The sequence below is a fragment of the Sinocyclocheilus grahami genome, unplaced genomic scaffold, assembly GCF_001515645.1.
Source record: "Sinocyclocheilus grahami isolate Dianchi unplaced genomic scaffold, SAMN03320097.WGS_v1.1 scaffold1292.1, whole genome shotgun sequence".
NCBI lineage: Eukaryota > Metazoa > Chordata > Actinopteri > Cypriniformes > Cyprinidae > Sinocyclocheilus > Sinocyclocheilus grahami.
This window is the reverse complement of record NW_015506471.1, coordinates 141,686-159,175: the sequence shown is the minus strand read 5'-3', so window position 1 is coordinate 159,175 and position 17,490 is coordinate 141,686. Positions and strand designations below refer to the sequence as shown.

Sequence of the window (17,490 nt, the reverse complement as noted above, 5' to 3'; positions counted from 1 at the left end):
AAATAGAATAATGATAATTTAATAATAGTAACAATAGTAAAATTAATTCAATTCATTCATGATTGTATTATATACATATATACACTAGGGATCAGAGCATGTGAGCGGAGTGGTAATATTTCCTTAAGAGCGCAGAGCGCCTTTCTAGGTAGGTTTGCTAAGGTTAGATTAATATATTTAATAAATTTTAAATAATACATTACAATTAATAAAATTAAGAAGATTGTAAGAATTTCGCTCTGAAACATGATAATTGCTATTTATCAGCATGCTTAATTTTAGACAATAATCCAAGAATTTAGTTACAAACAGTAAACAATTAGGCCTACTAGAGAAATTTTATGTCGGAGCGTGATCTGAGCGGGAATTGGTTTACGGTGAGCGTGAGCGGAATATTAACGGAGCGCTTGCTTGGGCGGTTAGAGCGACTGAGTGGAGCGCACGTCCATAGAGCGGAAAACGTAGCATAGCGTCACACCGCTCCGCTCACATGCTCTGCTAGGGACGTGCATCTCTATGGGAAGCCAAACAACCCAAATGTGGGACGAAACGGCGCGGTATTCAAGTGTTCGCGCCGCGCTGACCTGTCATAGGCGCGGCTCAATGGACCGAGCGGCGCGACCGACTCTACAGCGCAGAGAGTACGTGTTTACTAGCGCCACCGAGCTGACAGCGCGGCGCGGATCAGTTACAAAAGCGCAGCGCGAACATTACTCTTCTTCTTCTTCATGTTTTAAGGCAGGTGGAATCCAACGTTAAGGTGCATTACCGCCACCTACTGTGCGAACATTACTCTCCGCAGAAGTTCGTGTTTTTTTCCTGCACATAACATAATGAGTTATTACATTTCTTTTGCTTATTATCTTTCATATTACTACATGTAAACATTACTACATTTATAAACTACATGTTAGCTACTTTGAAGCACGTATAGCCTATATTTAGTAGTCACGTTCACAGCAGAAACTTCCATTATCCTCTTAGAATTCAAATATTTTATGGTTTCGTTCATCAAGGCATATTTAAGTAAATTTTACATTTAAGGATATTTGTGTAACTGTAGCATATGATTATGCTTGGGGGAAAAAAAGAGTAAAATGTAAAAACAAAAATTTTCCCTTGGTTTTACTATAGTAAAAGTGCAGTAACCATGGATTGATTGTCATTTTTTTTAACCCACAACTACAAATGTATGGTTAAAAGGTTAGTGTCATAAAATCATGGTTAATTTGAATGTGTTTTCCGATAAACCTAAAACACAATGCAGTGCAAAATTCAAAATACATCATATTGAATTTACATACACTGTCCCTAATTTTTGTATGTTTTTTAAATTAATTAAAATTGATTTATTTATTTAATCTGGAGTGTAGAGAAAAGCCTTACAAACCGTATCCATTATATAAAATTGCAATGTTAAAGTTAAATAACAACATTCCCTTTACTAGAGACAACAAAAATCCCATATATACTAGGCTATTTAATAATAGTTAAAATTTAAAATGGGCAATATTGTGCTGAATACAGAACTTGACGACGACAACAACAATAATAACCAAGTACAAAATAAAAAATATATATATATACTAGAAGCTGGGTGTGCTCCTCAAGAGGACTATGGTATTGTACATTTATTAAAGTCTTATATATATTTTACATTTGCAGTTTTTCAAAGTACAACTGTTTACATGTAGTAGAAAGGTTAGCAAAAGAAATGTAATAACTTAATACTGATCTTCATTATGTTATGTGCAGGAAAAAAAATTCGGAGAGTAATGTTCGCACAGTAGGTGGCGGTAATGCACCTTAACGTTGGATTCCACCTGCCTTAAAACATGAAGAAGAAGAAGAGTAATGTTCGCGCTGCGCTTTTGTAACTGATCCGCGCCGCGCTGTCAGCTCGGTGGCGCTAGTAAACACGTCCTCTCTGCGCTGTCGAGTCGCGAACACTTGAATACCGCGCCGTTTCGTCCCATATTTGGGTTGTTTCGCTTCCCATACATCTCCTTAACTGAGGCCGATATGATACGCATCTCGACGCATAGCCAATGATACAATACATTATATATATAGTTCAGTCATAAAACTCTATATGGCGCAGGCTGACGGGCTGTTAAAGGGTTAGTTCACCCAAAAATGAAAATGAGCCCTTAAATTACTCACCCTCAAGTCATCCTAGGTGTATATGACTTTCTTCTTTCAGACGAATCCAGTCGGAGTTATATTAAAAATGGTCTTTGATCTTTCAAGCCGTTTCATGCCACTCAGCGGGTGTTGCATGCATCCGTCCAAAAGCAGTTAAATAAAATGCGCCCCCTCCATAAAAAATAAATAAATAAAAAATAATAATAAAAAGTGTCTCACACGGCTCCGGAGGGTGAACAAAAGCCCTCTGTAGCGAATCGATGCGTTTTTGTAAGAAAAATATCCATATTCAAAACGTAATAATCACTTGAATCTAGCTTGCGCTCACTGTTGTAAACAGAAGCAGTTCCGGGGGAATGACGTATGGAGGTCAGCATTGCGCATGCGCCGCTCAGAAGTGACGCACGCGGAAGCGCAGAGGAGAGATCAAAACAAAACAACGGTCACTAATTAGAAGTACAAAACGAGGATTTGTAAAGAACAATGTCGGAGGATTTCGATATAAGCCGAGAGGAGACTGGTTTTCCTTTGCTAAAGTAAGGAAACTTTGCTTCCTTTGCTCCTGTTAACAAACGTTGGTTTTCACGAGACTCACTGGAGCATGTGCAGCGCTGACCTCATAGGTAATTCCCCCGGAACTGCTTCCAGTGTACAACAGTGAGCGCAAGCTACATTAAAGTGATTATTACGTTTTGAATATGGATATTTTTCGTACAAAAACGCATCGATTCGCTACAGAAGGCCTTTGTTCACCCCCCAGAGCCCTGTGAGACACATTTTTTTTTATGGATGGGGGCATTTAACTGCTTTTGGACGGATGCATGCAACACCCGCTGAGTGCCATGAAACGGCTTGAAAGATCAAAGACAATTTTTAATATAACTCCGACTGGATTAGTCTGAAAGAAGAAAGTCATATACACCTAGGATGACTTGAGGGTGAGTAATTTATGGGCTAATTTTCATTTTTGGGACTAACCCTTTAACGTAACTGATGATATTCAGAGAGTTAAACAACTTGGCACAAGCTGATTGGTTCATGCTGCATATGCAGCCAATGAGCTTATTGGCTTGCATTTACATGGCTGGCTAGCATTCACTTGAGATTCCTGCAGCGCGCTTTTAAGAGTTTCTCTGAAATCCTCCCCCTTCCCCAGCTCCACCTGTATAGATCTGCTACGGGTTATTTTATATGCTATTTGTGCAGCAGCAGTATATCTTAAATATTCACAGCTTTTTAAGAGAATAAAGCTTGTTTACAACAGGTGTAGCATTTAGCTTATTATAAAAAGCTACAAATAATATATTTATGCTTCATGTATTACTAAAATCCACATTAGATCACAACTGGAAGTTATTACAAACACAAAGTGATGCTTTAAAGTGAGTTTTTAGTAAAAGTATTAATCTTATAAACTGTCATATGTAGCTTGATGCTTATTGTAGCTATAATGGACCTGTTACCCCAGTGTGATTAAACTTAATTCTGTATTTTGTCAAGAATTTACAAAAGAATTTACATTAGGTCCTAAGAAAATGGTTTGTTTGCTTTAATAAGTCATTAAATATACACACAATCAAACATTTTGGGTGGACAAGCAATGTAAGCAAATATGGTAAATAGCACATTTTTATTTGCAGACAACCCATCAAAATAAAAGCTGATGGAAAATGCGTTGGAAAATAATGAAATTAAGACGCAAGTATTAGTACTGTAATTTTACTCATTTGTTTTATTTTACTGTATTATAATACATTTCTTGCTTTTTTTTGTAATAATCAAATTAAATAATAATAACAATAATAACAACAACATATACATATATATATATATAGATATATACACACACACACACACACACACACACACACACACAGAGTTGTACTCAAAATTATTCATACCCTTGATAAATATGATCAAAGGCAGCTGTGAAAATAAATCCGCATTGTTTATCCACTTGATCTTTCATTAAAAAAAAAAAAAATCTAACCTTTAAAGTAAAAAAAAAAAAAAAGTGAAAGTGGGGGAAAATCACATTAAATAAATATTTTTCTCTAATACAGTAAGAGGACGTGTTGTCTATATTGTCCTAATGCACGGTGAGGAGGAGAGTTTGAGTGACCAAAGACTCCAAGGATCACAGTTGGAGAACTGCAGAAAATCGTCTTGGGGTCAGAAAGTCTTAAAAAAAACCAATGTTGTTTGTGAGGGTTACAAGAAAAAAATTGGAAAAGAAACGGCTCTCATCCAAAAACAAACTCCAGCATATTTTTTTGCTAGACATGACTGGAACTTTAAATGGGACTGGGTTCAATGGTCAGATGAAACTAAAAATTTTTTTGCTTTTTAGCAGCAAACACTCAAGATGGGTTTGGTGCACACAGGGATAAAAAAGTACCCCATGTGTACAATGACATATACTGCTGGATTTTTAATGTAGTGGGCCTATTTTTCTGTCCGAGATCCTGGATATCTTGTTCAGATAGATGGCATAATGAATTCTATAAAATACCAATGGATAAAAAAATTTAAAAACTGACTGTCCATGCTAGAAATCTTATAATGGGCCATGGTTGGATCTTCCAACAGGACAATAATCCACAAACAAACATCAAAATCAAAACAAAAATGGATCACTGAGAAGAAAACCAAGCTTCTGCACTGGCCAACCCAGTTCCCTGAGCTGAACCCGATAGAAAATGAGTGTGGTGAACTGAAGAGGAGAAGCATCAACATGCAGCTGGAAATCTGAAGGGTCTGGAGAGATTCTGGATGAAGCAATGAACCAAGCTTCTGCACTGGCCAACCCAGTTCCCTGAGCTGAACCCGATAGAAAATGAGTGTGGTGAACTGAAGAGGAGAAGCATCAACATGCAGCTGGAAATCTGAAGGGTCTGGAGAGATTCTGGATGAAGCAATGGTCTCTGATCTCCTGCCAGATGTTCTCTAAACTCTTCAGGCATTAGAGGTGAAGACTCAAAGCTGTTCTCTTGGCAAAAGGAGGTTGGAAAAAGTATTGGATAAAAGGGTATGACTAATTGTGACCAATGTGTATTAGAGAAAAACATTTATTTCATAATGACATCTCTCTCCCATTTTAAATTCGTATTCTCCAATCAAAGGTTAGATTTTAGTAAATTTTTTAAATAAAATCTCTAAAGGATTGATGATACAGATTAATTTTCACAGCCTCCTTTGATCATATTTACCAAGCGTATGAATAATTTTGAGCACAGTATATATACACACACACACACACACACACACACACACATATATATAATATGAGCTACCCTCGACTAAAGATTTGTCTGGTCGACTAGTAGTTGCTCATTTGAAGCATTAGTCGACTAAATCGCAGGTTTACTAAACTATTTAAACCATAATGTGCCTTTTATTGCCTACATTGCCTAATAAGCACTCAAGTACATGCATTAGGCTGCTGTCAATTTATTGATCCAATATATTGACAGATAACTGTTTACCAAATGTGATCGTTGAAGAGATTGTGTAGGAGAACTGAATTTTGTGTCAGCATGTGAGGGCTGAATTCAGTTCTTTTGCACGGATTATTGTTTATAACTTATCAAAAAATGTTCCTCTCTAATTTCTCATTCACCTATGTTTCTTTATAGCTGGAACGCGTCAATAACTTTAAAGGGTCATGAAACCCCAGACTACTTTTTCTGAGATTTTAGCAGAGGTGTTTGTGTTGCACATCACAGAAGACAATGTTAGCATCCGATAATTTTAACTGTTGGAGAAAACTGATTAATTTTAAGCTTTTTTGCGCCCACTTTTTTAGCATTTTTTAAAACTGTGGTGGGAACTAACCAGTGCTGAAACGGGGTTTCATGACTCTTTAAGCAGTCCTGCATTTTGTGGATACATTTACATAATGCAGTATAAAATATATATCTATAACGAATTAAACTTGTCACCAGGTTATATATTGTCATACTGCCCGGCCCTACTCTACTCCTCCCCTGAAATGCACAGCAAATCAACAAAAAATGTCTAAAAAATAAAATGTGTTTACCTGAGGCTTGACCTTAAACCAATTTAGATGCTTTGGTACAACCTGGAGAGGGCTGTCATATTGAGACACCCCAAGAGGTCTCAAGAGTTTCTTTTTTAACCTCAATGTATTGGTATTGCAAAACCACCAGTTTTTATTTTGTATTTTATTTGGTTTGACCAAGGGGGCCGTATTTGTGTCATAGCCCCCAACAGATTTTCGGTTATTGAAGTTTCTATCTCAGCATAGAATCTGAAATCTAAATAATTGTGATGTCATGATTCTCCTCACCACGACCCTTAACATGCATCATCATCATATGCAATCAAGGAGGTGTGTTCGGAACAACTCATGTCTGTTCATCAATCACAAGAGCAATAATGCTGTTGGATGTCTAGCATCAAACTCGGATGGTGTTGATGTAAAGAAACTACACCACCAAAAACTCTGTATAGCCTTCTTAGAGATCCCAACATTAAATATGCATGGCTAAAAAATTTTTTATCGACGTGCATGAGCGACCAAAAGATAAAGCTTTTTGTGAATTATTCTAAACATGCTGAAGATACAGCAGTGCCAAGCATTTTGTTCTCCGGGGCAATGCAGGTATATCACAGAGTGCTGCTAATAAAATCAGTACATACCGTACATGCAGTGTCTTTTGTAATAAGACAAATAATAATAGTACTTTTAGAACAATATACAGAAAATTAAGCATTTAAGCAAGCAAAAGCAATTACTGCACTGAAACAGACTCTTGCAATCAGTGTGACTTATTTTGATTTCTTCTGCCACAGCCTCAAACATGTATGGCTGTATCACACTTGCCTTGTCAAGCACTTGCCATCTGGAGTATCAAAACACATGACATGCTGTAATGGAGGTGTGGATACGGTGCAATGAAGTTTGCCAGCCACAGTCATTACACAGGCATTACTTCTGTTTCTGCAAGAGGTAACGCCCCTTGAAATTGAGGAAACTGTGATACACTACCATCAAAAGTATAGGATAAGAGACGATGAGACGATATAAAAGATGTTTCTTTTATATCTTCTTGTGCAAAAAAAACAACCAAAAAAAAACATCCTAATAACAGCTGTGCAGTATATTTACAATTAGTTTTCAGCCTTAGTGACAAGTTATCTGTAGTTAATGTGTGGGGGGAAACTCAAAATTCTTAACAGGTTTCATGGAATTCACTATATTATAGAAATGCATGTACTTACAGGTGCAGCAGGGAAATGATCAGACAGCTCATAAGGCTCTTCAGGAACCCACTGCCTGTGCTCCAAACACCACAGGACCTGTACAGGCAAGCAAAAAATTATAAGGTACAACAGCATATTAGCTACCACCTAAATCTTCTACATTACCGTATTAAATACACTTTAGAAAAAAAAAACATATTAAAAGCAGAAATGCACACAAAGCTATACACACCCATTCAAAGGAGAGGATCCAGCAGCCACGTGCAATGCCTAACAAGATATTAAGGGTCCGTCGTGGGCTGCCGGACACCACATGAGTGGTGCTTTCACACACATTATCCACCACTGTAAAACCACCCAGATTTCTGACCAGCTGGAAGACTACCTCCTGCTTCCTAAATACAAATGCAAAACATACAAATATCATAAACTCCATGTTTGAACAAAAGGTTTGAGCCACAAATATCATAAACTCCATGTTTGAACCATAAGACACGCAAATAATATTTTCACTGATGTCTGTTCAGAACTTTATCCAAAAATCTGCATACCCTCATAGTATTTCTAGCAAAAATAACTATATTTTAATGTAAAAACATTACTGTAATATATAATTACTCACAAAATGATGTATATTTTTGGTGATATTCTTACTTTAGGTCAGAGTCCTGCATGTGGGTGGATAAAGATTGGTAAAACCACTAAATATTTGATGTAATAAGTGACAAGGGCAAAATAGCACAGTCATTTGCAGTGTGTGTGTGGGTAAGGAATCAATAGGCTATGTGTCGACTGTGGGTCAAATAGCCAATGCTGTTTTTGAAATGGTTAAATTATTATTTATTTTAAATAAATATAATTTTATTCACACCTTTCATATATTTCAAATGGCTATCGTCACTGACTGTGTCATTTTAAGAAAGCAAGATCATTCTGTAGGCTATATTCGGAATAGGTAGGGATTTACTTAATATTAAAAATAATTTTACAAATTATTATTTTATTTTAATCAACAGTATAAAGTTAAACAAAAACAAACTATAAATAAATAAAATAAAATGGTATGGGTCAATAGAATACAACTGAACCCATTTGTGATTATTTCTTGTTCAAAATAGTCTACATAATAAATAAGAATCAGTGCTGACAGTTTCATTAAATAGCCTATATTGAGAGTGCTATTTTATGCTGTAGACTTTTATTTATGCACTTTGCAATCAATACAGAGCTTTTTAACGCCAGAAAATAAAGGTTCTACAGTACAGTGAAAATGTAATTGCCCTCATCCTAATTTCTTCTTGTTTCGTGTATATTTAAGATAGAGCTTTCACATTTACAATCCAATAAGGTAGTCTGTTTAGATTTCAGCAAACCTTAAGTACTGCCACAGAAGCAAACAAAGAGTGAAATTATGGTTTCTATGAGTTGGTCACTGAATCATTGATTAAACTGATTTGTTCAAAAATGCAGATTCACTGAGCAACAAAAACACTGCTGTGTTTGTTTGAAGATGGACCGCAGATCAGTTGATACGAAAATATGCAAGACAATGCTGGCAAAAAGTTATAGATTTCGTGTCGATAGACAAAACTGTTTTTGTATAGCGCCGCTACAAATTTGAGGCATGATGCCAAAATTACTCTGAAGCTGTATCTCTGCAAAGCTTTGACTTATTGACACCAAACTTTGTGTGTGCTGTTGTCACCTCACACAGAACACACCACATGTATTTGATAACAGCGCCACCTATTGGTCAAAAGTGATAAGCCAATAAATCATATTACTAGTGGTTGTATTTATGATTTTTCAGCCATTTTGACTAAAATAATCTTAAAATGGTTTTAATTACTCATTGCTGCAGTTGGTCTGGTGTTTGCTTCTGTAGTGCTTGGCCCCGTAATTGCTGCTTGCAGCTATATTTTACATTTATGTTTGCATTTACTTTTGAATAATTTAGCAAGTAAATGTCTGATTTGCTGGGTAGTAGGGCTGTCAAAATGGCTGAAAAACTAAATTCAAATTTTTTACTTAAATATTATCAATATTCAAATTATATTCGAATTTAAAAGGCATAATTTCAGTTAAGCCGGGCTCACACTACATGATTTTTGGCTGGATTTTGCTGTTGCAGACAGATTTCCACAGTCTGCGACAAAACCCCCGGATCGTGACCAAATCGGTGCTCGTTGCGGTTGCTGAAGCTCGTTAAGTATGAACAGGTCAGCAATGTGATCCGAACCGGTCTCGAGCCATCACAGACGGTACGATATTTTCAAACCTGTTTGATATTATCGCCACGTGATCTCGTAATGTGAGCGACACAATGACAAGGTGGAACTAGCCAATCACAGTGCAGATGGTAAACACTAATCATGCATCTTTATGAACAGACACGAAAAGCCATAAATTAATCAAACCAACGAACTAGAAATAAATTTAACAAATGCATAGATTGTGTATATAATACAACGTTTCATTGTACTGTTTAATTATCTCCAACTCTTGCTGCAGTACTGACAGGCCTTGTTGTCCACGTATTCCAAGCCATTGTTTCTGCCATATTCTCTTTTGTCGTGGTTTCTTCTTTCTTTCGGATAAAATAACTAGGGGTGTGCCGATCCGATATTAAAATGATGTATATTTTTGGTGATATTCTTACTTTAGGTCAGAGTCCTGCATGTGGGTGGATAAAGATTGGTAAAACCACTAAATATTTGATGTAATAAGTGACAAGGGCAAAATAGCACAGTCATTTGCAGTGTGTGTGTGGGTAAGGAATCAATAGGCTATGTGTCGACTGTGGGTCAAATAGCCAATGCTGTTTTTGAAATGGTTAAATTATTATTTATTTTAAATAAATATAATTTTATTCACACCTTTCATATATTTCAAATGGCTATCGTCACTGACTGTGTCATTTTAAGAAAGCAAGATCATTCTGTAGGCTATATTCGGAATAGGTAGGGATTTACTTAATATTAAAAATAATTTTACAAATTATTATTTTATTTTAATCAACAGTATAAAGTTAAACAAAAACAAACTATAAATAAATAAAATAAAATGGTATGGGTCAATAGAATACAACTGAACCCATTTGTGATTATTTCTTGTTCAAAATAGTCTACATAATAAATAAGAATCAGTGCTGACAGTTTCATTAAATAGCCTATATTGAGAGTGCTATTTTATGCTGTAGACTTTTATTTATGCACTTTGCAATCAATACAGAGCTTTTTAACGCCAGAAAATAAAGGTTCTACAGTACAGTGAAAATGTAATTGCCCTCATCCTAATTTCTTCTTGTTTCGTGTATATTTAAGATAGAGCTTTCACATTTACAATCCAATAAGGTAGTCTGTTTAGATTTCAGCAAACCTTAAGTACTGCCACAGAAGCAAACAAAGAGTGAAATTATGGTTTCTATGAGTTGGTCACTGAATCATTGATTAAACTGATTTGTTCAAAAATGCAGATTCACTGAGCAACAAAAACACTGCTGTGTTTGTTTGAAGATGGACCGCAGATCAGTTGATACAAAAATATGCAAGACAATGCTGGCAAAAAGTTATAGATTTCGTGTCGATAGACAAAACTGTTTTTGTATAGCGCCGCTACAAATTTGAGGCATGATGCCAAAATTACTCTGAAGCTGTATCTCTGCAAAGCTTTGACTTATTGACACCAAACTTTGTGTGTGCTGTTGTCACCTCACACAGAACACACCACATGTATTTGATAACAGCGCCACCTATTGGTCAAAAGTGATAAGCCAATAAATCATATTACTAGTGGTTGTATTTATGATTTTTCAGCCATTTTGACTAAAATAATCTTAAAATGGTTTTAATTACTCATTGCTGCAGTTGGTCTGGTGTTTGCTTCTGTAGTGCTTGGCCCCGTAATTGCTGCTTGCAGCTATATTTTACATTTATGTTTGCATTTACTTTTGAATAATTTAGCAAGTAAATGTCTGATTTGCTGGGTAGTAGGGCTGTCAAAATGGCTGAAAAACTAAATTCAAATTTTTTACTTAAATATTATCAATATTCAAATTATATTCGAATTTAAAAGGCATAATTTCAGTTAAGCCGGGCTCACACTACATGATTTTTGGCTGGATTTTGCTGTTGCAGACAGATTTCCACAGTCTGCGACAAAACCCCCGGATCGTGACCAAATCGGTGCTCGTTGCGGTTGCTGAAGCTCGTTAAGTATGAACAGGTCAGCAATGTGATCCGAACCGGTCTCGAGCCATCACAGACGGTACGATATTTTCAAACCTGTTTGATATTATCGCCACGTGATCTCGTAATGTGAGCGACACAATGACAAGGTGGAACTAGCCAATCACAGTGCAGATGGTAAACACTAATCATGCATCTTTATGAACAGACACGAAAAGCCATAAATTAATCAAACCAACGAACTAGAAATAAATTTAACAAATGCATAGATTGTGTATATAATACAACGTTTCATTGTACTGTTTAATTATCTCCAACTCTTGCTGCAGTACTGACAGACCTTGTTGTCCACGTATTCCAAGCCATTGTTTCTGCCATATTCTCTTTTGTCGTGGTTTCTTCTTTCTTTCGGATAAAATAACTAGGGGTGTGCCGATCCGATATTCAGACGAGACCGATCCAAATACGATATTGTGCGTATACCAGTGGCATTCCGTCCATATAAATTGTGAATGCTCTGCATACCCAGGCCATTTGAGAGAATAAGTTCACGGGATAATTCATATAAACATGATTATAAGTTGATCCCTTGTCATTTGAAATGTAATTTAAAGCTTAGAGTTAGGAATAAGTACGTACAATGATTTATTTGCCAAACGGCAGTAATTTTCTTTAAATCTACCAGTTGCGGTTGCTTCAGGGCGAGCGGATTCTCCGCAGCTTTCTGGTCTCAGCTCTGTTGCTATGAATTGTCAGGATTGATGCGCGTTCTCAGTGATTTGCTGGTCTGCGGGAGATTTAACGCACGAGGTAAGCTGTCCGCAAAGCGCTCGCCCAAGCGGAAAAATGTGCTGTTGCTGTCAGATCCCGATTGCCGAAAATCACATTGTTTGATGCAAAACCAACTCGACTAAATCAAAAGAAAAAAAACACTGTAACTGTATATCTGTGTTTTCTCAAGCAAAGCAAATTTTAAAAGTCCACTGAAAACATATCTTCTTACATTTTTGGTCATAGACAACGTATGTTGAAGATGGTTATTGTCAACGTTATTGCCTAACCGGTAAATTAAAAATGTGGGATATATAAAATGTTAAAAATAACAAACATCATATTGTTCCCTTTGAGGGTCTTATCACTCAGCATACCCCGTTAAAAAAAGTCACTGCTCGCCACTGGCGTATACTATTCTGTTATTGTTAAGCCCCAGGAAAGGCACAAAAACATTATAAAGCACCATAAAGTTTCCGTGCACTATATTTCAGGTGTTCTGAGACCATTCCACATTTTAATGTGAGGTACATATGAATATTTGTCGTTATAACCCATCTTGACTTCTGAGAGACACTGCCACTCTGAGAGGCTCTTTTTATACCCAATCATGTTGCCAATTGACCAACTTTTTTGGAATTGGGTTTGTAGTTAAATTCAAGTTCTCTAGACTTCTCTCCGCTGCGGCTGTCAGTCATCCTCCATTCAGCATTCAAACTGTGCGTCGCGTTCTGTTACGACAGTCAAGACGACGAAACTCTCTCTAAGATGATACAATGTTCCTATTATTATACTTGATCTGTAGATAAACATCAGTGGTTTTGCATAAAATGACTTATCTTGCTGGAGTTTAGTGCTAATTCTAAATCATGCCACTTTCTACCGGGTGTCTGTTAGAGATCACTACACATGAGTAGAGAGCACTGTGAATTGTTCACATGCACAGTAACTGAAATTTAAAACTGTTAAAAGAAAAGGCTCAAACTATCGCACATATATAATAACACTACGCATCAATGTCTCTTACTTTTGTACTTTGAACTTTTCTATGCGGAGAGCCGTGCGCTGTGACTCCGTGTTGCTTCAAGCGCATCATCCTGCGCATGGGATGCGCATAAGCGCTTTTGTGCCCATCTGTATTTGAGCTTTTCATGTTATTATACTTTTGCGCAATGAAAGATTGTTAATAGCCTTTCTTGTTCGGTCTTATCTACCATATATTTCTGCCTCATTATTGTGCTATAAATGTAAAAGAAATGTATTTAATTTATTGCATATATTTATATATAATTATATTTAATTGTTTTTCATGAATGTTACAATACAAAGAGCAATGTGTAACATTTTACCAGATTACAGCCATTTACTTTTATTCCCCCCCCCCACTAAATAATGTATTTTCTCTAAATGTTTAGATTTTATAATATTATTGTGAACTCATCATTTTTGTAGATCTACTAACCTAGTTTGTAATAGTATTTTCTCATAGATTATAATTATATATTTTTTCATTTGTTATTTTTCTTTATAATGAAGTTGTCTATATTTAGTAGATTGTGTGTAACACACAAAAGAGTGATGATCAGGTCAACACACACTGAGGTATAGAAAAAAAACTGTGCTGGTATCGGTATTGTCCTATATTCAGAACTTTGGGTATCGGATCGGTATCGGTTCTGAAAAAATGGTATCGTGCCACCCCTAAAAATAACTGTACAGACCATTTGAATGGCCAGTTGATCGTCCATGCTTGAAGATATGGCCTATAATCGCTGTAATTTCTCGCGAGAATTTATGTGAGAAAACTTATTTTCGCTGATGGTTTGGAACGCCTCTTCACTGAATGTTACAAAACTGAATGTGTGTGAACCTCGTTAGCGTTGTGTTGTGTAGTATGCGCGCAGCTATGACAAGACAATGACAGATGAGAACAAATCTTGTTGCGTAGTGTGAGCAACACAGTGATTTGGCTAGCCTTTCAATCCTGTAGTGTGAGCTCGGCTTTAGGGGGAAAAAATATTTTGGCTTCTCTCCTGAGGCCAGAAGAGGGTGCATCGAGCAAAATATTATGCACGTTTCTTCAAAGCATAATAAAATAACACGACTATCTTTGAAAAAAAGTGCATAATGTTTAAAATAATGTTTATAAACCATATATAATTAATAAAATTGCTTAAACAATTAGAAACAAAACAGCATCATGCACGTATGTATAGTTTAATACAAAGGACCAAAAACCAATCAAAAAGAGTACTTACTTTATTTAAAAACTTAAGATGAAGTGGGATGGGGAAAACTATTCCCAAAACAAGTCTTGAGACATGTTTTTAAAAAGTTGAACTTACATTAATTTTACATAGCTTTCTAAACATGCGGCTCTCTTGTGCGAGTGCAACGGTGATAGATGTCCCTCTAGAAAATGCGATAAATATGCATTCTATGTGAACAGCTTGGTTTCGGTTTTGACGTAAACAACATCTTCCCCACATTGATTGTTCTCTTTTTCTGCAATATTTTGAATGAACAACGTAGCAGCGCCGCATCTAGTGGGTTCAACTGGATAGGCTAACAAAAACATTAAAGGGGTCATATGATGCGATTTCAAGTTTTCCTTTCTCTTTGGAGTGTTACAAGCTGATTGTGCATAGATAAGATCCCTGAAGTTGCAAAGACTGAAGTCTCAAAACCAAAGAGATATTCTTTATCAATGTTAAGACTCTGCCACGCCCCCCTAAAAAGGCTCTCATGTCAACATATTCTGTTACACCAAATACACAAAATAATGATCTTTAAAAAAGCATCATATGACCCCTTTAAAATGCAATGACACTTACATCGTCGTCGCATTTCATGCCCCACTGATAAGGCTGCCTGACACACCTAAAATTCGAATGCAACGTTTTTGCATTAGAAGGTGGATTTTTATTTTAAATTCGACAAATATTCGACATAAAAAAAATTATGCAAAAAAAATTTGCAAAAAAATGTATCTGCAGTTTCTAATAATGCATCTAGTTCCATATTAAGCATATGGGTAATTTACAGTATTAAGAACAAATTAAAAATAAATTGTTGGATCCAAATAGAGGAGCGTGATCAATTCAGTCATCAAAATCTCATATAAATGGCTGAATAATTCCAAACAAATGCAGTCATTTTGACAGGAACCCAAAAAAGAAGACCATTAATGTTGTGTATCCTTTAATAACAACAGGACTAGTTAACTCACTGTGTTGTGAGAGGGTGTATTATGCCAGAGTGTAATAAGGGTGATAATATATCTGTGCTAAACTTAGGCGTTTATCTCAATCACTGTGAGTGAAAACTTTTCAAATTTTTTTTTTTATGTGACCGATTTACAAGATGGGTGGTTGTATCCATGCAGCACAATAGCTAGGCTTTATTATTTCCAGTTTTTAATAGTACACAGTATAGAGTCACAGATACTCACTCAGTGGGCATGCTTGTCATTACCAAGGATCTATTTTTCTGTAGAGACAAAAAAGAAAAAAGAAAAAAAACTGAAAGATTAGATATTAATTTTGCAGTTCATTTATTTTTTACTAATACACTCAATGTTTTTAATGACATTCAACTAAACTTTTATTATCTCAGACACATGTACTATTGAGCTCCTGTTTTGTTGGAGAGTAGCATAAACCAGTAAACACATGCCGGATATCTGCATATTTGGTGAACGAAGAGGAAATGAAACCAAGGTCATACTGGAGGGGAAGCAGTTGAGAGCCGTTTAAGCACAAAACATCATGGCACCGTTTCATCCGTCCTCTGTACCCTGGCTTCAGTACAACAGATCCGTAGTACAAACACATGAATTGCCTTCCTCTCTATTCCCCTACAGGAAGTTGGGGTTTACATCCATCAGTGAACAGGGCAGCTAAAACAGGTTCATACATAACATGTTTATCAAGATGCTTTCTGACACCATGACACAAATATGTGGCCAGGTGCAAGCAGATCTTATGGTCAATAGAAGTTAAAAGACATTGCTCATAAAATATGATGTCAGACTGTTCAAGGAAGACAATTTTGTGCTTGAAAAAAAAAAGAAAAAGAAAAAGAGAATGTTGTAGCTGCATGTACAATACATACAACATACCTGACAATTCACAAGAGGTGAAAAAGGTGACATTTATGAATTTAATCATTTTAGGGTCTGGGGGCATTATTCATTTGTAAAATGTAAAGCATATAATTGTAACAAATTACAAGGTAATTAAATTGCAATCTAATGACTTAATTAGAAATATTATTTACTTTAAGAATTTAAACATTTTTTTAAACTCAAATTAGTGAAGTTATCCAAAATATAACTTACAACTTTAATAATATATATTAAACAAGTTTATAATGGTTATTACTGATCAATAAATTATATTTTATATTATAAAATTGGCTTACTTGGAATTGAGAAATGGTCTGTATGTTAATTATGGAAATTTATCAACAACTTCAGTGCAGGTTACATAGTTCATTCATCATTCATTCATGTATTTATTAAGCACCGATAAACACAACAGCAGTTGACCATAGTGCTGTACAAATAGATTAAAAAGCCAGAAAGAAGAAGAAAAAAAATTATAGTAATAATATAATGATAATAATAATAATAATAATAATAATAAAAACATCAATAAAATCCAGAACAAAAATGTAACATACAAAGTTAAAAAGCCAAGGTAAGAAAATAGGATTTCAACTTCGTTTTAAACTCATAGACAGACTTTAAAGCTTTCACAGATGAAGGAAGGTTATTCCATAGCCTCGGTCCAACTATTGCAAATGCACGATCACCTCTTGTCTTTAGCCGTGATCTAGGCTGAGCCAAGGAGAGGTTTTTTGTCGATCTCAGACATCTTGCTGGCTTATTTTCTTTTAATAAGTCAGATAAATAAAAGGGTAACCAAAGTATACTTCGGTTTTTAGTTCAGCCAGTAGGTGGCGTAAGGGACTAACTTTACTGCAGCAATTAGCTACCTAAAGCCCAAAGTATACTTTGGTTTTTACGCATACGTGAGGATCCACGTAAAGAGTGAAACAAATTTCATCACCAGAATAGTACACGCATCCTGTACGCGCACCATCCGATTTTTTAACCAGCAGTTTGCACAAATGCATTGACTTGGTTTTACACTAATCA

At 35.8% G+C, this 17,490-nt stretch overlaps 1 protein-coding gene across 1 annotated transcript in view; it reads right to left on the bottom strand.

Moving 5' to 3' along the window:
• The window catches only part of LOC107568906 (microcephalin-like), a 57,602-nt gene extending 41,600 nt beyond the window's left edge, over positions 1-16,002 (bottom strand). The window contains exons 1-4 of the mRNA XM_016254903.1: positions 15,955-16,002; positions 15,781-15,818; positions 7,604-7,766; positions 7,390-7,467 (exon numbers count right to left, since the gene is read on the bottom strand). Of these exons, the coding sequence (XP_016110389.1) occupies positions 7,390-7,467; positions 7,604-7,766; positions 15,781-15,818; positions 15,955-16,002 (327 nt within the window). The remainder of the gene's footprint in view (positions 1-7,389; positions 7,468-7,603; positions 7,767-15,780; positions 15,819-15,954) is intronic.
• Positions 16,003-17,490: the final 1,488 nt, after the last annotated feature.